The following is a 23,037-nucleotide window of genomic DNA, read 5'->3' on the forward strand; positions in this document are numbered from 1 at the left end:
CGATGGAGCCCCGCATCAGGCTCTGTGCTGACAGTACGGAACCTGCTTGGGTCCCTCTCTCTCCCTCTCTCACTATGCCCCTCCCCTGCTTGTGCACTCTCAAAATAAATGAATAAACTTAAAAAAGTAGCTACCTTGTAGGATTATTAAGGGATTAGGCAATTATTTTCTAAAGTGTTTTAAATTTTTTTGTTAGATGTGTTTCACGTTACACTCTACACTTTTCAGTTCACTGGTCTAGATGAGATGATGCATAAAATATATAGGAATGTTATTTATAAAGTGAATACCAAAATTTTGCGTTTCAAGTTTTTTATCAACTTCACTACAAGTACTTGATGCTTCAAAACAGCTTCCATACATGGACACAAATTGTACTTTTTCCTTCAATATACATACTTAGTAATGGAGTTATTAATGCACTTAAATGTGGGCAAAAAAATACAATGCAAAAAGAACAAAAAATATGGTTTATATGGTACAGTATGTATGGATAACCCAAAGCCTGGAAAATGGAATTTTGTTAACAAATACTCTTACTCATAGACAACTTTTATTATCTATAAGTCATGCACTAATGTACATAATAACTACCATAAAAATGGTTTTGAAAAGCAGAGATTCTTCTGCATACCTTCCTAATGAAACAGGGGACACTGACCTGCCCACAACCATCCGCCCTCAACAGAGATGGTTGTTGCTGATATGATGGCTCTTGTTTAGCTGACTCCAGTGTCCTGGATATTTTCCCTCTTGTGTAAAATGTGGACAGGGTAACCAAAGCGTGAGTCCTGGAAGAGCATGAGAGCCAGGATAGCACTGTGTTTTAGGAACACGCAAAGAGGTTTTAGGAAATAGTGCCAGTATACTACAGTAAGAAACTACAATAAGAAAAGTGAAAACCAGGATTGAGCCTTGTGGCCATACAGCATGGGAGTATCCAAAGTTGCCATTGTGTGGCCAGTGCTAAATGCAACAACTGGGACACCAAACTGGCTGTTCTGGGTAGTGATGTTCAAAGTGTCCCAGACCAGCAGCATGAGCATCGCTTGGGATTCTGTTAGTGCAAGGATAGGAACTCTGCTGCCTTTGGAGCTAGGATAGAAAGGGTAGGGGGTGGGCTTTAAATCCAGTGAATAAGAAAGACTTCTCAGGAATAACATTAAAGCCAAGGCCTGAAGGTGGTGAAGGAACTAGGTGAGTGGAAAAGAAGAGCCCTCAGGGAAGAAACCATAGTGTTTCAGGGACCCTGGAGCCAGAAGAGCTTGACATAGACAAGATAGGCAGCTTGAAATAGAGCAGGGGCCAGACACTCAGAGCCTGTAAGCCTTGATGGTGAGTTGGGATACTGTTTGAGGAGCAATGGGAGGCCATTCTCACACAGTGGTGAGAATTTATTATTTTTAATGTGTATTTGTTTTTGAAAGAGTGGGAGGGGCAGAGAGAGGGAGAACACCCAAGCAGGCTCTGCACTGTCCGCACAGAGCCCAATGTGGGGCTCCATCACATTGATGATGATGACCTGAGCCAAAATCAAGAGTCCGACACAACCATTTGAGCTACCCAGGTGCCCGTGTTTTGATTTTTACAAAATTGTTCTGGCTGCTGGGTGAATAGTTGAGTGGGTAGAGGAGATGCTGAGAGAGGGTTAGATACTGCCTTGAAAACTGATACCCTTCTTCCTCTGGGAAAGGAAGATCACATAGGCTCAGATATTTTCAGGTGAAGAGGAAATGGTGCTCACACTGGATAGATCTCATTCAGGAGCTTGGGTGCCAATCAAGAGGAATTGCCAAGTAGCAGTAAGTGTTGAGTTGGTGTCAAGATGGTAGGATTTTGTGTTTTTTGCAACATTAGGTTTACTGCCCAGGAGCAGGAATGGGGAAACTAGAACAATGATGATCCAGAATTGGAGATGGAACTGGTGTGCTTTGGGTGGGGTTGACAGAGAATGTCTAAAGTTGAAAGGGTATTTCAGGGGCAGGGGGAATGGAAGCAGAAAGGAAGAACAGACCAGCCGAAATGGAGAGAAGTGCCTGCAGGGGAATTGGTGAAGGCATGGAAATGGGTCGCTTTGGATTTCCATGGAGAATTTGAAAGAAAAATGGCTGAACTAAATTTTAAATTAACATAGAAAAAACTTTGAGCTCTAAAAGTTCTTGTGGCTTGATGCCAGAGATAGGGAAGCACAAGCCAGAGAATGGCCCACTAGATTTTCCCACTTGAGCTGGTACTACATTTTTTTTTTCAACGTTAAAAAATTTTTAAGTAATCTCTGCCCCCAACGTAGGGCTCCAGCACACACCCCTAAGCTCCAGAGTTGCACACTCCACTGACCAAGCCAGCCATGCACCCCTACTTCATTCATACTTTATTTTTTTTTAATCTTTTTTTTTTACCTCATATTTTACCTCTTTTTAGGTGCTTTTCTCAGGTCCTAAGTGCACAGAGCTTGTATACGCTGACTGGGCACAACCCCTCTGAGGACTCAGCAAAGAGAAGATAAAATTAGCCCCATTGGCCTTGCTAAATGTAAATGACACCTGTGAAATTTAGGTTATGCCCTCGTGTGACCAATCCTGTGTTCTAGGGCAGTGTCTTTTCAGTGTTTTCCAGATCAGCATCAACAACACGTGGGAACTTGTTAGAAATGCAAAATCTCCAGATCCATCCCAGAACTACTCAATTAGAAAATTTGCTGGACCCCATTCCTCATGTCTTTTAATAAGCCCCTCAGTTGATTCTGATGAACACTAAAAGGTTGAAAACTACTGTTTTTTTTTTTTTAATTTTTTTAATCTCTGTGCCCAATGTGGGGCTCAAACAACCCTGAGATCAAGTTGCATGCTGTACTGAGCCAGCCAGGTGCCCCAAAACGAGCTGCTTTCTCTGAAATCTCTATGCCCAACATGGGGCTCAAACTCATGACCTAGAGATCCAGAGCCACATGCTCTACTGACTGAGCTAGCTAGGTGCTCCTGAAGACCACTGTTCTTAACCCATGCCCCAATATCCCCACCTTCCTCCTCAAAATGCACTATAATTCTAATTTCCCATTTCAAAATTAACAAAACTTCATATTTGTAGTAATCCTATGTTCTGATCTCTAAGACCTGTCTCCGCAAGAATCTTACTCCATCAACTAGGCCCTCAATACTTGCCCTTAAGAATCCTGCATCATCAGGACACCTTGGTGGCTCAGTTGGGTGGGCATCTGACTTTGACTCAGGTCATGATCTCATAGCTCGAGTTCAACCCCCACATCAGGCTCTCCACTCTTGGCACAGGGCCCGCTTTGGATCCTCTGTCTCCCTCTCTCTCCTCAGCCCCTCCCCTGCTCATGCACTCTCTAAAAAATAAAAATTAAAAAAAAAAAATCCAGCATCATCTAGCAGCAGTTAGTACAGTGATCTCTATTTTGCAAAGCCACTTCTTGGGGGAAGAGGAGCGTACATTTTCTGCTTTTCTTCACTTTCTCCACTGGAACTGCTCTTAATAGGAGCCACCAGCTTTTCCTCCTTTCACCCACCCTCACTTAAATTCCTTCCCTAAGCAACTCCACAGGCATGTTGAAGTGAATGTCCACCTACACCATCTGTAGCTCCAGCAATCTGTGAAAAGCTGTGTTCCCCTAGGTCCCAATGCTTACTCAAATAATGTTGACCCATGGGATTTACTCTGTACCTACGGGTGTTTTATGTTCAAAATATTCCTTAATTGTTTCACTTAATACCAACACTGACCTCACAGAACAAATTTTAGCTCCTCAAGAACTGAAAACACATTCCACAAATGTTTGTCCTAATGTACCTAAAACAGCAGATAATGGCTGGGTTTTAAACAAAGAGCCCAAACACACTAAGGGTTAAATAAGCTGCTTCTCTTTCCACTGTTTATTATTAATGTACAAAATATACAAAACCAAAAGAAAAAAGAAAATACTCATCCCTCAAATCCATTGTGGCTCTAACCCAAGACCCTGCACAAAAGCCAACCAATTCACTGTTTTCACAGAAAACAACTGATGCCGAGACATGTGAAGGAGAGGGCTGGGGAAGGGCAAGTCAGCTTGTTGCACCCACCCAGGAAGGCACCTGGTGGGATTCAGAGGTGGCTGACAGGGCAAGGGAGCCAGAGGCCTCACACCAACAAGGTTCCAGGTGGGGGCAAAGAGTGCGCCAACTCCTGAAGGCAGTGCATGTAGTGTGACTGTCAGGCCCAGCGTGCTGGGCAAGTTGATGAAAAGCTGGTCTCACTGAAGTGTTTTACAAAGTTTCCAGAATGAGTTGTAGGCAAGGGTGGACCAACACCAGCAGCCTCACCTATACCAGCTAAAACTTCCACTGGATGCAGATGTGAATTGGCCATCACTGAACCTAACAGACCCATGATGCAGACTTGGGTGTTCACAGAAGGTTGCAAAGTCTTGAGAAAGGACTCAATGTAAAGCCTGTGTCAGGGCAGAAGTGGGGATGATATTTTCCAGAACTCAAATCCAGCCTAATTGAGCCCTCTCAGTGCAGTGGGATATATAATACCCCTTTTACCATCTCCCCACCCCCATGAGGAATAATGAACTTGGCTGGGATGATTTCATAAGTGCAGCTGATCCCATGTCAGTTCTGTGTGCATGTGGAGGACCCACAATAGGAGAGTAGAGGTGTTCTCCAGGATAACCAGCTTTAGGTTCTCAGGCATTAAGGGCAATACTGGAAAGGGATTTGGGGTTATAGGGCAAATCTCCTCAAAAAATGAAGCCAACTGGGTCTTCTCTTCAGCAGTCCAGGGTACAGAATGTATCCAGTCTCTCCTCCCCAGACTGGAGGAGAATATGTACATCAATACGCACCAGTGATCGAAAACCCCCAGAAACCCAAGCAGGTGGGAACTGAGGGGGCCGGCTCCTCATCAGCTGGGGAAAGGGGAAAAGTGGGCCTCACAGAAGCCATAACAGGGTAGAAGGAGCAAGGCTGCAGTCCACAGGGGTGTGTGTGGGTGGGGCAGAGGAGGTGGTCCCTAGGGCAGGGGGGGCCCATTGACACCCGGGTGGTAGAAGGCACAGTTGTTCTCATAGCGGCAGTTGCCCTTCATCATGAAATGTCGGCAAACAGGGCGGTTTGACATGTCTGTGGGAATGACAGTGGAATGGTTAGACAGAAAACGGCAGACAGGGTCAATGCCACCCTCACCCCCACTTCCTCCCACCCCCACCCCCACCCCATCCACAGCATCCTGAAAACTTCTCTTTCAGGGAGACCTGGAATCTTATGGATTTGGGGGAAGGGCAAAGGGTAGGAACTGAATGCATGCTGAGAATGAGGTGATCTCATGTTTGGCCTAGCACACCTGGGGTACTAATGCTCCCCCAACAACTTGTATGGAACACCAAAAACCATATAGGGAGCAGGAACTATTCTCACCTCCTCCATGGCTGTGGCCTCCATCATGCCCTCGGTGGCCCCCTCCTCCATGGCCAGGGCCATCATGGCCACGGTGCTCATGAGGCGGTGGCCCTCGATGGTCATGGCCTCGGTGACCAGGGACATCATGAGGCCGGTGGCCATGGGGCCCTCCATGTCCAGGACCTTCATGGGGGCGATGTCCACTGCTTCCACCCATGCTCCCACCAGGGCCTTCATGGGGGCGATGTCCGCCACCAGCACCCATGCCTCCACCAGGGCCTTCATGGGGACGATGTCCACTGCCTCCGCCCATGCCACTGCCAGGGCCTTCATGGGGACGATGTCCACTGCCACTGCCCATGCCACCACCAGGGCCTTCATGGGGACGATGTCCCCCACCTCCACCCATGCTACCACCAGGGCCTTCGTGGGGGCGATGCCCACCACCCATGACACTGCCAGGGCCTTCATGGGGACGATGGCCACTGCTGCTGCTCATGCCCCCACCAGGGCCTTCATGAGGACGATGCCCACCACCTCCAACCATGCCCCCACCAGGGCCCCCTCTTCCATTTGGGGGTCCTCCTCCAGAGCGACCTCCTCTAGCCCCTCGGAAGGGAGGAGGAGGAGGAGGTTCATTTCCTCCTCGGCCACCACGGCCTCTATGGTACGGTCCAGGACCTGGTCCTGGACCCCCCCGCATTGGGCCACCCCGCATGGGGTCACCCGGGCCATCCCAGAAGGGATCACCCCCTCGTGGAGGGGGTGGGGGACCCAAGAGACGTGGACCCACTGGCCCACCGGGGCCTCCGTGAGGACCTGTTAGGGGGAAAAAAGAAACAGTAACAGTTACCTGTTACACTCAGCCTCTCCCAGCCTAAACTATCTCCTCCCACCTTTTGGTCAACCTACACTATTACCATACCACAATCAAGCAGGTAAACCCATTCCAACCTCTCGTTTACCACCTACCTGGCATAGGTCCCCCAGGTCCAGGGGGGAAGTGCTGCATGGCCTTGGGGCCACCAGGGCCTCCTGGTGGGAAACCATTGGCTATTGGACCAGGGCCTAATAATCCATGCGGCACTATGAATTTAAAAAAAAAAAAAAAAAGAGAGAACAGTCAGCAAGAGGATTCTAGAAGAGTGGCATGACTTCCTACTCAGGTACGCCCCTCTGGCCCTCTCAGACCAACTTGGCAGAGAAATGCTCTATCCAGTCTTCCCCTCCCCATCTAGCAGCAATACCCCTGGCTCACCACTGTCTGTGAACCCTACTCCCCACACCCCAAAGTAGTCTTTCTCCCCCCAGGCCCCAGGGCTGGCCCTGGTGATTACCCAGCATCTGCTTGATCTTGTCTGAATAGTCTGGTTGCTTTAGCAGTTCCTCTGAGGGATGACTATTTGGGCTACCCTGTGAGGAGGCAAGGTGAATAGAGAGCAAGGTTAACAACTGGCAGAGAAAAGAGAGGCAGATGAGGGGGTAAGTGAGAAGATGAGTATTAGCGTAAAAAGACAAGCAGATTCCAGAGAAAGTGGAAATGAGGAAGGCGGAGGAAGGCGGACTCTTACCATGATGGAGGTGAGGATCTCTTGGACATTGATGCCCCCTCCTCCAGGACCCTGGGGGCTCTTTCCAGCACCCATGCTTCCCATGAGATTGGCCAGGACAGGAGGCAACTTGGAGCCACCTGCCCCATCAGGTGAGCCACCAGCTCCCCCGGGCTCCAGGGTCTCAATATATGGGGTCTCATCCATAGAACACTCCTGCAAGAACAGGAGAACAATTCCATTTGGAATGGAAATGAAATGTGAAAGACACATTAAAATAAATCACAGTCTCCATTGCCACACAGCATTCGCTCACCTCATCTAGGGGGATGAGCTTCGGGGGTACAGGATCATAGGGCTCAGGATCAGGCTCATGAGGACTATTAGGAATGTGACAGGTAATAAGGAAAAAAAAAGATAGTCAAATTATTTATTCAAGCTCTCACATTCCCTCCTAGCCTACACCCCCTTCTGAATTACCCCAGAGCGCATGTTCCCCTCAGCAGTCCAAGCACTTAATATGGATATGGTTCATGCCTAGAGCGTAAACCCTGTTCTGCTCACCTTTCTTTGTTCAGGAAGAGCTCCTGAAGGATTCCTTTCTCCCTCTCAGCCTGGATGTATCGCTCCTGGCTATTGCTTCCAGGGGTGACAAGAGGTGAGGGTAGAACCAGGGGTCGCGGGCACACCCAGGGAACCTTCTCCTCCATATTGTCATGGCTCAGACGACGGGCCGTCTCAAATGCATGTCGGTCTGACAGTATCTCTCGTTTAGCTGCCTCACCAAAGTCCTTGATCTTATTCACATTTACTATTGGCAAGGAGAAAAAAACAAGAGCAAAAGTAAGTACAACCACGTCCTTTTTAAACTCTCTGTACCCACCTACTACACAGGAATCTACACACGCTAACCTCGTTCAGTTTCATCCAGTTCAAAATAGAAATATTCTCTCAGTTTGCCCTCCTCAGGCCATGTCACAGTTTTCCTCTTCCTGCCTTTCCGGGTCAGCTGGCTAGGATCTCCAGGACTCTCCACTGGCTTTGCATCCAGTGCTCCTGGCTCTAAAGAAGCTGTAAGCAAAAGAGGTTTTAGACGCAGGCCCTTTCTTTCAGAAAACCCCCAAATCTGAACCAATTTCTAGACTTACCTGTATCCATGAGCTCTGGGACTTCAACAGGGGGAACTGGGGTTCCTGGGCGGTCTGTGTCCATAGGCTCACAAGGAGGTGCTGGTTCTGGGGAAGAAGGCTTGGCTGTGCTTGGTTCTGTGCTCGTTTTCCCTTCAAATGGGCTTGGCTATAATGAAAGAAAAAGAAGTTAATGAGCTGATAAGAAAGCCAAAGTTAAGGTAAGGCAATTAGTCCGTGGTCCTAGACAGAATCTCCCATGGGTTCCTATAAAGGAAGACTTTGTCTCTCACATTGCCAACCTCCCACCCGCACCCCAGCCTATATCTTGTTGTCCTCCCTAACCACCCCTACCTGCTAAACCCTTCCCTTCCTTCTACTTTACTTTTGACATCCTGTCACTGACACCTACTGCCCAGGGCTCATACCTTGGCAGCTGTAGGTGACAACACCTTCTTCTTCTTCTTAATTTTGATGCCTGGAACAGGGGCTGAATTGAGCGCATCCAGAAAGCCCAGGCCCTCCATAGCTATAAACGGAAAAAGCATAACATGGAATCATTAGACCTCTTTCACAATTCTATTCCTATACACAAATCTGGACAGAAAATGGGCCAATGGAGACCCTGCTCCAACTTAGGACATCATAAGGGCTGCCTACATGACTCCGTCGTTTAAGAGTCCCACTTTGGCTCAGGTTCAGGCCCCACATTGGGCTCTGTGCTGACAGTGCAGAGCCTGCTTGGGATTCTCTTCCCCTTTCTCTCTGCCCCTTCCCCATGCATGCACTCTCTCTCTCAAAATAAACTTTCATGGAGTTGTTTTTTTTTTTTATCTTTATTTATTTTTGAGAAAGAGAGACAGAACGTGAGCAGGGGAGGGGCAGAGAGACAGGGAGACACAGAATCTCAAGCAGGCTCTAGACTCCGAGCTGTCAGCACAGAGCCTGACAAGGGCCTCAAGCTCACGTGACCTGAGCCTCGATCATGACCTGAGTCAAAGTCAGATATTTAAATCAACTAAACCACCCAGGCGCCCCTCAAAATAAACTTTTAAACTTTTTTTTTTTTTTTTTTTAACATTTATTTATTTGTGGGACAGAGAGAGACAGAGCATGAACGGGGGAGGGGCAGAGAGAGAGGGAGACACAGAATCGGAAACAGGCTCCAGGCTCTGAGCCATCAGCCCAGAGCCCGACGCGGGGCTCGAACTCACGGAGCGCGAGATCGTGACCTGGCTGAAGTCGGACGCTTAACCGACTGCGCCACCCAGGCGCCCCAGTTTTAAAAAATAATAGTAGTAATGAAAAAAAAAGAAAAGGATTAAAAACAAAACAAAACAAGAAAACTTAGGACATAATAAGTTCAAGATGCCAGGAAGCATATGCTGGATTCATATAAGAAATGCTTGTTATTCTTACTAAAAAATTTTTTTATTTTTATAAAATTTATGAAAAATTTATTAAAAAATTTTATTTTTATCTTACATAATCTCTATACCCAATGTAGGCTCAAACTCATGACCTGGAGATCAAGAATTGCATGCTCCTCCAACTGAGCCAGCTGGGCACCCCTATTCTTTCTTTCTTTTAAAGGCAAACAATTTGTAGCTTTAAGTATGAATTAGAGCTCAGATAACTGAAGAAGCCAGCCCCCATTGACATGACAGAATATCCTGCAGCTGGGAGTGCTCCTAACCAGTCACATACCTCCCAGTACCACCTCTAAAAGTACCCCTAAGTAATCCTACGAAAGGGGAGCTCCAGAAGTGCAAAAATTGAGACACACACACACTTAAGACATGAAGAAATCAATCCCCTACCTACCCCCCAACAATCATTCCCATGAAAAGAGTTTGTTCCCAATTCCAAGTATATTCCTTCACTTTAGACTCACGCTGTGGTGGGATGATCTTCACTTTGATCTCTTTGGTGGCATTGGGTGTGGTGTTCAGTGGCTTGTATTTCTTCTCTGCAGGGGGGGCAGCATCTCCTGGAGCAACTGTGGTGCTGTCAGAAGAGGAATGGTCAACAACATCTCTGATTCACCCTGACTTGCCCCTTCTTTCTCCCTCGTGTCCACAGACATAACCCACGCAGAAACCCAGGATGTAGTCCATACCTCTGACGCTTGAGGGGGATGGGTTTAAGGTTGTACTTGTCAGAAACCACCACTGCACTGGCATTCTTCTTCACAGGCACCAAAGATGGGGTCTCCAGCTCTAGCCCTGGCGGAAGGAAAAAACATGATATTGGGGTTGAACTCACCCTCATTCTCTTAACTCTTCTTCCCTGGTCCAACCCCAAATCTTCATCCAGCCCAAGCTTCATCCACTAGTCTTCCCTCTTCCATGTGTGTGCCGTTTCATAAATCGGCTATTCCACCACAAGACCCTAGGTATGCATCCGCCCACAGACTGTCCCAAGACTGGTCAACAGCCTTACCAGTGGAACGGAACTTGGCATGACTGGGTGCTGTGGTTCGGAGAGACTTGGGCTTCTCCTTCTTCTTCTCTGGGGCCTCCTCAGCCCGGGTCTCAGCCTTCACCTCAGTCAAGGGTCGCTCAGGAGGGGTGGTTCGACTCTTCCCCTCTTCTTTACGTTTTTTTTTATCTTTCTCTGTTGTTAAAAAACAAAGCAGAAAAGGATTTTACTTAAAGAGAAAGACTCTCAGAGATGAAGCAGGCTAATGGTACTGAAAGCCATGTCCCAGTGGGAAAGAAATAAATACAAGGGATAAAAGACTAAGGAGCTTACCAGCAGGCTGGGTACTGCTCTGGGAGCGGATGACAGCCATCCAGTCACTGACAAGGACTGAAGCCAATTTCCGGAGCTCTGCAGGTGAGAGTGAGGAGAAATGCCTAAGTAATTAAAAATATTACTCTTCCAATAACAGAAAACAGAGATGTTTAAAGATATACTGTGAAAACCTGTGTAACAAAAAAAGTAACTCAGAGTTTTAAGAAAAACATGGGATAGGCTGAAAAACCAAACTCTTCAAAATGGAAAGATGAATCATATAGCAGTCTTCTATTCCAATTCAACACTGGGAGGGGAGGCGGGGCGGAGGTGGGGAAGAGGGAGAATGAACATCAATTACACATAGAATACGTTATAAAAACTACATCAGTTGTTTTATGTATACTTCATGTGGTTGTTATATTCCAAAGATTTTTAAACCTCCTTCACAAAGTGAGAAAGAGAAAGCTAGAAAACCAGAACGAAGCCAGTGCCAATGCTCTTCCCCTAACCAGTATTACTTTGTGTTGTGCCTAAAGACAAAGTTCAAAGGAGGCAGATTTAGATCCATCTTTTTTTTTTTTTTTTTTTTTTTAAGTTTGAGAGAGAGCAAGCATGAGCAAGGGAGGGGCAGAAAGGAGAGAGAGAATATGAGAATACCAAACAAGCTCCATGCTGCCAGCACAGAGCTGGACTTGGGACTGGAACCCAGGAACCGTGAGATCATGACTTGAGCCGAAAGCAAGAGTCTGACCCAGGTGGCTCAGCTGGTTAAGCATCCAACTCTTGGTTTCAGCTCAGGTCATGATCTCACAGTTCGTGAGATCAGGCCCCTTATCAGGCTCCATGCTCAGAACACTGCGCCTGCTTGGCATTCTTTCTCTTCCTCTCTCTCTGACCCTCCCCCCCTCAAAAATAAATAAACTTTATTTTTTTTTTCAACGTTTATTTATTTATTTATTTATTTATTTTGGGGGGGGGGACAGAGAGAGACAGAGCATGAACGGGGGAGGGGCACAGAGAGAGGGAGACACAGAATCGGAAACAGGCTCCAGGCTCTGAGCCATCAGCCCAGAGCCTGACGCGGGGCTCGAACTCATGGACCTCGAGATCGTGACCTGGCTGAAGTCGGACGCTTAACCGACTGCGCCACCCAGGCGCCCCTAAAAAATAAATAAACTTTAAAAAATCCTTTACAGCTCTTGGCTTTTGTACTTGGCAAATAACGTATCTATGGCACCCCTCCTCTTACCAACACTTTCACTTACAGACTCACTTAATAATGAGATTGTTTAAAACATTAAAACCTAACTTTTCAAATATTCACAAACCCAGCAATTTCTATACTTAAGGCAACATGAACCCCAAGGCATCCCCAATGCAGGGATATTATAAACCTTTTTGGACCAAATGAAATTATGGTCTACTGAAACTTTACAGTCTATAAGGAATATATAAATTACAGTATCCAAAGAAATTATACAAGAATTACACCTATATTCAAAAGTGGCAGCATACAATTGAGCCAACTAGAAAACAGGGAACAATATACCCGACAATGAAGAAACAAGAGATGGGCAATGATTTAAAAGGATCTTTTGTAATGTATTTTTACATTACAAATTATTATTAAAGATACTTGTGATGTCACAAATCAGAACTGCTCCGTATTTAAAGGGCTTAAAAACCAAGAATTAATACAGCTAAAAGAATAGAAAGCTAGAAAAGGTCTTTCACTGAAACAATTCTGTGAGTTAAACCCTTTATCTTTGTACATTTTCTGTGTTTTCCTCTATAGCTAAAGGAACTTCAGATAGGCTTACCCAGGTCTACATGCTCCTTCCACACCCAAACCACCAAAGCCTCTTTTCAAAAGGACCTAGCACACCATTCCCTTCAGCCAAAAGAGCAAGCCTGTATTCTGATCAGGGGATTAGCTCTGCTAGAATACTGCTCACTTGTGGGATACTGGTGTCTTGTGCTTGTAGTTTGTACCCTGGGTATAACCCCCCTTTTTTTTTCCACTAAAGAAAAGGTTGTAACTTTCTGGAGCCAGGCTCTGTCTTCAAGCCAGAACTGTATGGCCCTTGCCAAGGAGTCCACAACGCTTTGTCTTAGAAAAGGAAAGACTCTGTTGCCACCAAAGCTATAATCTATCTACTCCAGCAGTCAGGATTCTGTCCGTGCCCTAAAGGAAGGTGTTTACTGGTAGAAATAGTGTATCTGTTGTTAAGAAAATACACACTGAAAGTCTCAGAATATGCTTTATATTTAGAAAAACAGAGTGATGATGACACTCTCTAGGATGATGCTATTTTCCCCAAAGAATTTTAAGTGTATACCTTTTACACCAAGAGATATTAAGAATCAGCTTCTAAAGTGCGGTGTCTTGTTTTACATTCAACAGTAGAGAAATGGACAAATCCCATTCAGAGTTGAGAACAGGAAAAGAGGACAGGTTAGAGAAGCTCAATTTTTAAAAGAAAGAGAAAAGCAAGGTGAGGTAACAAGGAGTGACAGGACAGTTCAAGGATGGAAGTGAGACATGGCATTAACTAAGTAGAAGTAATGAGGAAGGGCTGTGACAGAAAGTAAGGACTGGCCCCTACCTTCATCCTCACTTGACTTGCTCAGTTGCTTCACCAGTTTGGCCGTGTTGTTCTATGAGAGATGGGGAGAAAAGTTAAGTGCCAGGAGGAAAATAAGTCCTCTCAGTTAACAACTGCACAAACTCACCCACAGTTTCTTTTATTCTTTTTTAGATTTTATTTTTAAGTATTTTTAAGTATTGGGTATTTTTAAATACCCAATGTGGGTGGGGCTTGGGCTTGAACCCGTAACTCCAACATCCAGAGTGACACACTCTTCCGACTGAGCCAGACAGGTACTCCAGCCACAATTTCTTTTTTTTCCTTAAGTTTATTTATTTTGAAACAGACAGACAGCATGAGTCGGGGAGGGGCAGAGAGACAGAGGACAGAGAGAGAATCCCAAGCATGCTTGCTGTTGCGGGGCTTGAACCCATGAAGGCGTGAGATCATGACCTGAGCTGAAACCAAGAGTAAGAGGCTTAACAGTCAGCACAAAGCCCAATGTGGGGCTTGAACTCACCAACTGTGAGATCATGACCTGAGCTGAAACGATGAGTTAGACACTTTAACTGACTGAGCCGCCCAGGCACCCCTTTGTAGACATATTCATACTTAACCCTGAAAACAGCCAACAATAGGGGTGCCTGGGCAGCTCAGTTGGTTAAGCACCGATTCTTGGTTTCGGCTCAGTTCATGATCTTGTGGTTTCAGGAGTTCAAGCCCCACACTGGGCTCTGCCCTAGCAGCACGGAGACTGCTTGGGATTCTCTATCCCCCTCTCTCTGTTCCTTCCCCACTTGCACTCTCTCTCAAATAAATAAAACCTAAAAAAAAAAACGTGGCACGTCACTTAAAAAAAACAAAACCCCAGTAATGGATGAGAAAACTAAGGCTCAAATATATGAAGTGCCCCAACCACACATCTATTAAATTTAGTTTTCTGATACTAAATTCCTATTTTTTCTTTTTCAATTTTTTTTTTTTTTAACATTTATTTATTTTTGACAGAGCATAAGCAGGGGAGGGGTAGAGAGAGAGGGAGATATGGAATCCAAAGCAGGCTCCAGGCTCTGAGCTGTCAGCACAGAGCCTGACGCGGGGCTTGAACCCACGAACCTTGAGATCATGACCTGAGTTGAAGTCGGGACACTTAACTGAGTCACCCAGGTACCCCAAATTCCTATTTTTTTCTACCACTCTCCTTCACAGGCCCAAGACTGCAATGTCATCAGTGCTACTGTGGATATTTTATCTGTTAGGCTAATGCAAAAAGGAAGCACTAGGGTTGTAAAGACTTAAGGTACCTGCTTGAGGTGGTCCACAGTGAGTGGTAGGTGCTGCAGGGTCAGCAGAATTTGCTGCAAGAGGGGAATGTTGTTGGTTGTCTTTGAATAGGTCAGCCAATTGTTAAGAAGCTTGTAGCCACCAACATCAATAAACCTGTAGGCAGGTAGGAGAATCTGTAATGACCTTCCTAGGTTTTGGAGTGCCACATCCCACACTCTTACTCCCCCATCAATAATCTAGAAACCCAGGCCTCACCTCCCCCACTTTCTAACATCTTCCCATCTCAGCCGCCCAGCTCCCCACTTACTTGACCAATATTTCTGGTGACTGGGTCTGCAGGAGAATGTTCAAGTAAGTGCATCGACTCACCATCTTTCGTGCTTCCTTCATAAGACTGTAGGAGGGAAATTAAGGTTAGACATGGAGCAGCTAGAATGCCTCTTTCAGCAGAAGCATCTCTAACTGTGGGAGTGCGTTAATAATCCTAATGACTTGGGACTTTGCTACAGGGTAGGAGGGTCACACAAGCCTCTTGGAGGATGATATGGATCCAGAGTGAAATGGAAACCTATGAGAGGATGGAAGACAATTCAGGAGACACTGAAGTCTCTGATCCAGGGAGGTGAGCATCACTGCTTCTAACACAGGACACACGTGATTCTGCTTCCTGGTCAAGAAACCTAGCACTAACAGCCATCCGTTCATAGTCTGTTCAGAACTGGTTTAGTTCTTTCCCTTCCACTGGGGAACTGGAAGGTTCCTGAGGGAAAATAACACTTTGGGTATAAGGAATGTGACCTAAAACAGAACCAAAAATTCTGCTCCCCTGCTCCCTTCCTTCCAAAGTGTGACTCCCTCAAGACTGTGGATATCCAAATATTCAAATTCCATTATGGCCAGGAACCAAGGGATCACCTTTTCCTATCGCTTACTCTAAAATTATTGGATTCCAATCATATTCCCACTGACTCTCCCTTTCTCCTCCAAGAACACTCATTCCTGTCTGCCTTACTTAAGGTTATATTACAACATACAATATCTTCTACTCACAATGAATCCAAAGATAGGCAGACTCACCTGAAGATCTTGGAAATGCCATCCACACTCTTGACTTCCCCATCTCGGTTAAGGAAGCTATCCAGGCCCTTGAGAAGCTCTTTGGGATCTATGGGACCCGAACCCATGATCGAGGTTTCTAAGACAAGGACAAAGCAAACCCACAGAATAAGTGGGTGGCAAGGACAGTCCCACTATGCCCTCTAATAACTTCCATTTCTATATGTGACAAAATTCTTGACTAATTATTCAATCTATATTCAACTACTCTCACCATTTTCTAGATATGAAAAAATCAAAACAGACCATCACACCACTGAGAAAAAAAGCCCTGGCAAGTTAAGCATGGTACTAATACAGGACTGAATGGGAAGACAATGGACTGGGCAGTACACCTTTCTCTCTTCCTCCCAGTTACATCCTTTCCAGATAGCTAACTTCACTAAATTGTATTAGGGCTAAAAAACAAGTGCCTGTAACAAAACACTCAACATTCCAAGGCATTTTTGCTTAGTTAGTTCCTGTTTCTACTTAGCAGCTGATAAATTTGGCCTGAAAAAAACCTGTAGTTTGATAAGAACTGGGCAAATCTTGGACAGGGCTAAATGTCTTCTAAGATTAGTCGGTTCCTTTTTATCTTAGTCTTATTTAGCCATAATCACCTCAAGTGGTAGGATGAGCTCTGCTTGCATCAGGAGAAAATCAGCTAAAATGGCAGGTGATATAAAACTTGATAACAGAACCTTTCCCTCAAGAGAGTTGAGGGGAGCTCCCAGAAATGGAGACAAATGGACATAAAAGATATCAAGCTGGCACTCCTCAGTCTTGAATAGAACTGTCATTCATTAACCAAATACTGTACATGTTTTTATTGCTTTAAAGTCAAGAGAAAGACTGCTTTGTGATTTCAAAAGCAAAGACACAAATCTGAGCACTACTCCTCTCCAAAATCACACCACCATCCAAGATCTTCAAGAAAGGCCTGAAATTAGAAACCACAGAGGCAAAAAGAATGGAGTAGAGCTAGAAGCTGGAAAAATGCCATTAAATTCTTAAGTAGCTACTTTAGACCAGGTTAGAAAAGGAGCTCATTAAAAGCTAAACTCTGTTATGGGATGAAGTGTGAAGCAATTTCTAGGCCAGAACCCAAGACAATCTTGAATCAATGTGGCTCTGATTGGGATTTTTATCCACAATACCTCTAAATATCAACTTCTGAGAACCAAAAAAGAAAGCCACCTCAGTAATACTTGCATTTGGAATATAAGGTTAACATTGGGTAGAAAGGAGGCAAGAACAACTTCTTGCCTCCTGCTTCTAGTACAGATAACAGAATCTCAGTAGAAGGGTGGGAAAATCAGTGTTTTACAACGATGACTGAACTTTGTGCAGGAAAGAGAACAAGTTTCTTATAAAATAACATAAATTCGTTCTATATGTTCTCAGACAAATCAAAAAGCATAACAGTCTCAACCTTTTAGTCCTCTCAACAAAAAGGCCAACAAATTTCTAAATAGATAGGTCCTAACAACCTAAGGAAGAAGCAGCAGAAGCAGGGAAGAGGCTGGTTCTTGAGATCATAACCTGTGGGCTGAATAGAGAGGAAATAAGGTAAGAAATTCCGAGAGGTGAGCAACTCTGGGTTAACTGTGCTGCTGTTGTTGCTGCCCTGGAACCTCCACAAAGACAGGTAGAACCTGAGGTCAGAGAAAAAAACACTGAAGTAGAATACTGGATAAGATTAGAAGCCCATGAGCCAAATCCACTGAAATGTGATGATTCTTAGAGGCAGACATGGAGATAAAGGCATTTTTTTCCCATGTAGTAAGACACCATATAAAGTGATCCATAGACACTACAATACCAAGAGATACACAGACACGATGGAATATATAAACCGACTTCCCATTTGTTGGGGACTAAAAAAGCAATGAGTGAATCCAAAGTAATACATATCATCAACCAAAATATACACAATTTGACAAAAGCCTTCAATTAAGTAACACTTTAAACCAGTGCTACCTACCCCCCCACACCCCTTCCAGCCAAATACAGCTGATCCCAATGATTCAAACCAAGAGTAGGATATACATCGCCTTGGAGAACTACCTTTGGCATATCCAAGTCCGAGCTAAATCAACAGGACTGCTCCCCCTACTTCCTTCAGAAACAAAAAAGTGTCACCTGAGCTCAAATGTTCCTTCACTTAAGAGGGTGAGAGAGAATGACCATCCCCAGGAAAGAGACCAATGAGTGCAAAGCTAAATTCTGTCCAGTGCCTTCTACTGGAAATGGGAACCAGGGACAACTTTTTCATTCCCATTCATAAAAAGCAAGAATAATCAGGGGAAGCTAGAAGGCAAAGCAGATATATTAAATATTAGGTTTCCACCATTGTTATTCCTATTTATAATTTGGAAGTATAATTAACAAAAACTAAGTTTTGTCTCCTAAGTGCCAATTTTGAGAAAATGTAAATGGGTTTTCTCATGGTTTTCCTATAGGCAAATTAGTTTTCACTAAAATTAAGGACTCCAAATGTCTTACAACCAAATTTCCTTACTTCAAAGTCAGTACATTCTGAAAGAAGCTACAAGGCACTCAAGTGGAAAGAAATGAAGAGCCTAAATTCCTGTCACAGGCCTACAGTGGAAAAGGCAAAGGAGTTGAACAGGGAAGGAGGAGCAATAACTAAGTGTCAACACTACCTAGCCATATCTGGAGCTTGGAATGAATGCTTGAGGAAGCTTTCTGGAACCAAAAATAATCTAGGGCATGACATGTTAATTTCCTCCAAGATAGAACATACAGAATAAGAAGGGGCGGGGAGAGGGAAATAATCCCAGCCTTATCTCCACCTTCTCCTAAGCTGTGCATTCCTTCTTATGGAGGATATTTGCAAGCAGAGATGAGCACTACTGACACAAGGCACTGGGAAATTTTCTACCTTTCTTACCAGAAACTTAAAAAGTCCTTAAGTGACACCAACTCCTGCCTCTGAAATGAGTTTTCCTTGTTCAGTTAACAAGGTGAAAAATATCTAGCTTGGCGAAAATTATTCCATACCCATCACCAAGAAAAAAGAACTTAATTGGTTCAGGACAAAAACCCTATGCAAATCAGAGCCCTTCTAAAGACAATCACAACACTCATAACAAGGAAGGAGTCTGAGTTTACCTTGACTTAGAGAAGTCTTAGCACTTCTGGAAATGAAAATGAAAATGTTTTGTACCTGACCTCTTACACTCCCCCCACCCTTCCTTTCCTTGGTGTTTGAGGTATTTCCTAATAGGACTCAGTGAACTGAATTAGGTCTCTTGGGTAATGTACAAGGTCTTACCTCTCCTAAGCATAAGCCCCTAGCCCTTAAACTTCTTTTGAAAACCTGATACAGTGATCTCCCAGAAACCTTATTTGCCTTTCAGTAAGGATGTAAAATCACCCCCCACCTGCCAGCAAAGTATCCCAGAAAATAACTCTGGCCACAAACTACAAGGATCAGGTTCTCCAAGGTTCTCTGGATGGATGTGGTTTCCCTATCTCCCAAGTTAAGGAAGATCTTCTTTATTAATCCCCTGTTCATTAGAGATCAGGAACCCCAATGGGTAGAATGTTCAGCTCCCAAGGAAGGTATGCTGCAGAGGCACATGGCAAACTGCTTAAAAGATAAAAAACTTGTGGTCAATAGACATGTGGAAGAGTCCCTCCCACCCAATCCAGAAGTTTAAGCACTAATTGGAGAATCAGTACCCAACAGAAAATTAGCCCTGAAGTCTCACCAAGTCACCACAGGACAGCTGTTCAAAAGGGCTTTCCAATTTTGCCTAGAAACTCCACGCTTCAAGGCAGGACTTTAAAAAATGAAAAGTATATGGAGAGTTGGACAAAGATTTGACTGAAAAAGTTGGAGGAAGATAGATAAGGGACAGGATACCCAATACCACCCTCAGATAGGGCATGGCTTTGAACATGCACCAACTGCTAAAGCACTGCACAAGTTGAAAAATGAAGACATTATTTTCCCATTAATGTTTTTAAGGAATTTCTTTCTAAAGGGAAGGAAAAAGAAATTCAAAAAGGGTGGCTCTTTGGAAAAAAGAAATGAAGGTTGTGAAATGTAATACCAGAAAGGTTTTGCTTACCAGACACCGTAGCTTGCATCCCCCTGCCTTGAGTTTACAACTGCCGCTTCCTTTCCTATTCACTTCTCATCCTAGTACCAATGTACAGGAGCTAAGCAACTGGAGAACGTGACACAGCACTGAACACAAAGAGTTTATCCCCAAACCCAGAGGTGGGATAAGGGAATAAGGGTGATTTAAAAGAAGTCCTCAGGTACCCACCCTCCCCCGTCTCATTATACAAAGCGACCAAATGCAGGCCCAAGGACTGGTTCCTGGACAGAAAGGGCACATTTCAGTATTAGGCCCCACTTGTCTATTCAAGTCACTTCCACAAGTTCTCCTTTCCCCAGTATCCCCCACACCACACCACACCTACATACATACATGCACACAGCTCTCTCTCTCTCTCACTCACACACACACACACACACACACACACACACACACACACCAGAAGGCTCCCAGTCTTAAAGTATAGTTGGTTTGACTGGTTTTCCACCCCTGGCAACTGAAGCGGGGAAAATTTCCAAGCTGTTGTGATGAGTGAAGGAAGATGAAAATAAAAGCAACAGGCTTTGATTGTTAAATATAAAAACTAGAGCTGCCCAGGAGATGGACAACTTCAAGACCTAATCCCTATAAGCTTTTCCCTCTTAAGAATATAAAAGATACTCTAAAGAAAATACAGAAAATGTCTTTTCCTGTCTAGCAGCAGCGTGCACAGGGAGTCCAGAAAGCATCTGCTCAGGGGTGGAGTTTCAAGAGGGTGGAGAGGAAGAAAGCTGATTACATCACCTTTCCATGCTGCTCCTCCCCCTTGACCAAGTTTCTAGGGCGGCCCTAAGCTCTGGATGGCAAAAGGGGGAGAAAAAACAACAAAGAAGCAGGGACGACGCCATTTTGTAATGGAGAAGAGGAAAACTTAAAAAAGCTATCCCGGCTCTGCCGGCAGCTAGTTACATTAGAAAACAACCCTTCTCAGTAAAATACCCCAAACCAGCCACCCACCCTGAATGGTCTTTAACCTAATTTGAGTAAAAGAGTTGTGAAAATAAAACCAATTAAAATATTTAAAAGAACATTTTTCTGTGGGGAAGAATTGAATTTGCAATTGAGGTTCAACCTGCTACCATCGACCACCCCCATCCTCCCTATAAAGGGAAAGGGGGAGGACTTGGACCCCTCTCAACAAATAGGGTTGAGGTGGGAGGACAGGAGAAAAATGGGCCAAGACACAACCTGCAACACCGCTTTGAAGACAAAAGGACAAGGAAAGTCGCCATATTGAAGCAGGGAAGAAAAAAATTCCTTTTAACGACACAAATCTTTTAGAAAGCTAGCATTCAATTGCACTAAATGGCTTTTAAAATTATACTCCTGAATTCCACATTTCCCAACCTTTCCACCCCCTATTAGACTGTATTCCCACCCACCAAAACGTATCAAATTAAAATGTTAATCACTTTTTTCCTCTTAAATAACCTGCGCAACCTGCAACAATTAAAAACATTCTTTACCTCCCCATTATCTTGTATGTACTGGCACTAAGATTATATTTTTGTACTGAATTAAGTGTCTTGCAATCTTTATTCCTAGATTGCCACCTATTTTAACCACACAAATATATCCCAAGCAAATTACATTAAAATTGAGAGGATTTAACAATCATTTAAAGTCATAGCCAGCTATTATTTCTCTGCCCATCTCCTTACCCTGCAATCTTTATGTACAGATTGCTTATTAATCTGGCAAATTGAAAGGCGCCCTGCTTGTCTCACACACAAAGAAGTGGGACTTCTGGGCCACAAGATCCACCATCTTTTGTATGTGAGCTCATTAACCCTTTTGAAGACTGCTAACAAGAGGAAGTTAACCATTCCTCCTTATAAAAAGCAAACACTTATGGCTTTGGCAGTCTGGAAATTGGCTGGATTACCAAGGGTTAACCATCAAAATCCTCACTTGCTGGCCCTCCCTCCACCCTTTCCTTGCCTGCAGCAGGGCAGGAAGGTAGGTGGCAGGGGAGAGAGAACAAGACTGTTTAGACCAAAGGCCCTTTTTTAATGGAGATTAAGTGACCGGCTTGGTCCTTCTCCAGTTCTCTATTTTGTTCTATTGTCTCATTTCTTCCTCTCATTATTTTTGGTTTCACAACGGGAAACGTTGATTTCTTGTTGCAAGGCTGGTTTTGGAAAATTCGACACTTACTATCCAATTTTTTTGCGACGTCAGCACCTCGGGCTCAGGGGGGGAGGGGGCTCAAATTTTGGAGAAAAAAAATAAAACAACCAACCAAGACCCAAAACTCAATTATTTGGGGGGCCTCATTGGATCAAAAAGTCTCTTAAAAAAACGAAGGCCAACTCAGTATTCATTTTCCCCCCACCCAACTCCATTTAGGGAGGGGGGATCGTAGAAAAAAAGTTCTGAGTGGATTCAAAAAAGTAAACGCTGGATGAGTGAATTTGGGTGGGTTTGGGAAGGGTGGGTGGTTGATTATTTTTGAAGTTATGTGGTGACGGTCCTTCGGCCACAGATTGCAAGTCCCATGCAGCGTGGGCTGGTGGGGTGGGCAAGATAGGTGGGAAGGGGCAGAAGACACAAGTGGTTGGGCTGGTGGCTGCGGTTTTCCCTTTCCCCCCTCTCTCAGGATCCTTTCAAGGGCTTAGATGTTGCTGCGGCTTGTTTTTTTCCTCGTGGCCGGCCTGTCTTTCTCCGAGAAAATTCAAACCTAGGATAAAAGGAACACAAGGGAGAAAGATGTAATCAATACGGGCTGCTTTAAACACCCAAAATACCGTATCTGTTGTCTCCAATCACATCCAGGTCCCATCCCGAACACAGCCGCCTTTTATAAGCCATGATCCTCCACAGAACCCATCCCTAACCCCCTCCTCAGTCCGACGAAATCAACAAAACTTAACCCTCCAACCGACAAAACACCCAAACTTACCTCTAAACGAACCCCAGAATGGCGGCTGCCTGCTCGGGCGGAGTCTTTTATACCCGGACGCCGCCCAACGCGCCCAAACATGCTAGTGAAACGCCCTTGTCGCGAGACATTGTGCGCGAGGCATGAATTCATTGGCCAACCCGAAAGACAACTCGCTAGCTGATTGGCTATCCTTCCTTCACCTTCGCTCAGCCCCTTCCTCCCCCGGGAC

At 44.8% G+C, this 23,037-nt stretch overlaps 1 protein-coding gene across 1 annotated transcript; it reads right to left on the reverse strand.

Annotated features, from left to right (window-relative positions):
* Positions 1 to 3,865: 3,865 nt before the first annotated feature.
* On the reverse strand, positions 3,866 to 22,892 carry PPP1R10 (protein phosphatase 1 regulatory subunit 10). Its single transcript, XM_030314991.1, has 20 exons — positions 22,827 to 22,892; positions 22,082 to 22,604; positions 15,771 to 15,888; positions 15,001 to 15,087; positions 14,711 to 14,846; positions 13,425 to 13,476; positions 10,834 to 10,911; positions 10,522 to 10,695; positions 10,199 to 10,304; positions 9,974 to 10,086; positions 8,508 to 8,608; positions 8,101 to 8,248; positions 7,865 to 8,023; positions 7,517 to 7,763; positions 7,269 to 7,332; positions 6,974 to 7,168; positions 6,740 to 6,815; positions 6,375 to 6,488; positions 5,421 to 6,221; positions 3,866 to 5,126 (listed from the first exon to the last, which is right to left on the reverse strand). Exons 3-20 carry the CDS (start codon positions 15,875 to 15,877, stop codon positions 5,017 to 5,019), a joined length of 2,868 nt encoding a protein of 955 aa, XP_030170851.1. The 5' UTR covers positions 15,878 to 15,888; positions 22,082 to 22,604; positions 22,827 to 22,892; the 3' UTR covers positions 3,866 to 5,016.
* Between the last annotated feature and the right edge of the window lie 145 nt (positions 22,893 to 23,037).

The sequence above is a fragment of the Lynx canadensis genome, chromosome B2 (genome assembly GCF_007474595.2).
Source record: "Lynx canadensis isolate LIC74 chromosome B2, mLynCan4.pri.v2, whole genome shotgun sequence".
Classification (NCBI taxonomy): Eukaryota; Metazoa; Chordata; class Mammalia; order Carnivora; family Felidae; genus Lynx; species Lynx canadensis.

Coding starts and splice junctions, on each gene's coding strand:
- PPP1R10 (XM_030314991.1), bottom strand. CDS start 15,877: ATGGGTTCGGGTCCCATAGATCCCAAAGAGCTTCTCAAGGGCCTGGAT. Junction 14,847..15,000: donor TCACCAGAAATATTGGTCAA/GTAAGTGGGGAG, acceptor ACCTGCCTACAG/GTTTATTGATGTTGGTGGCT. Junction 10,696..10,833: donor GAGCAGTACCCAGCCTGCTG/GTAAGCTCCTTA, acceptor TTTTAACAACAG/AGAAAGATAAAAAAAAACGT.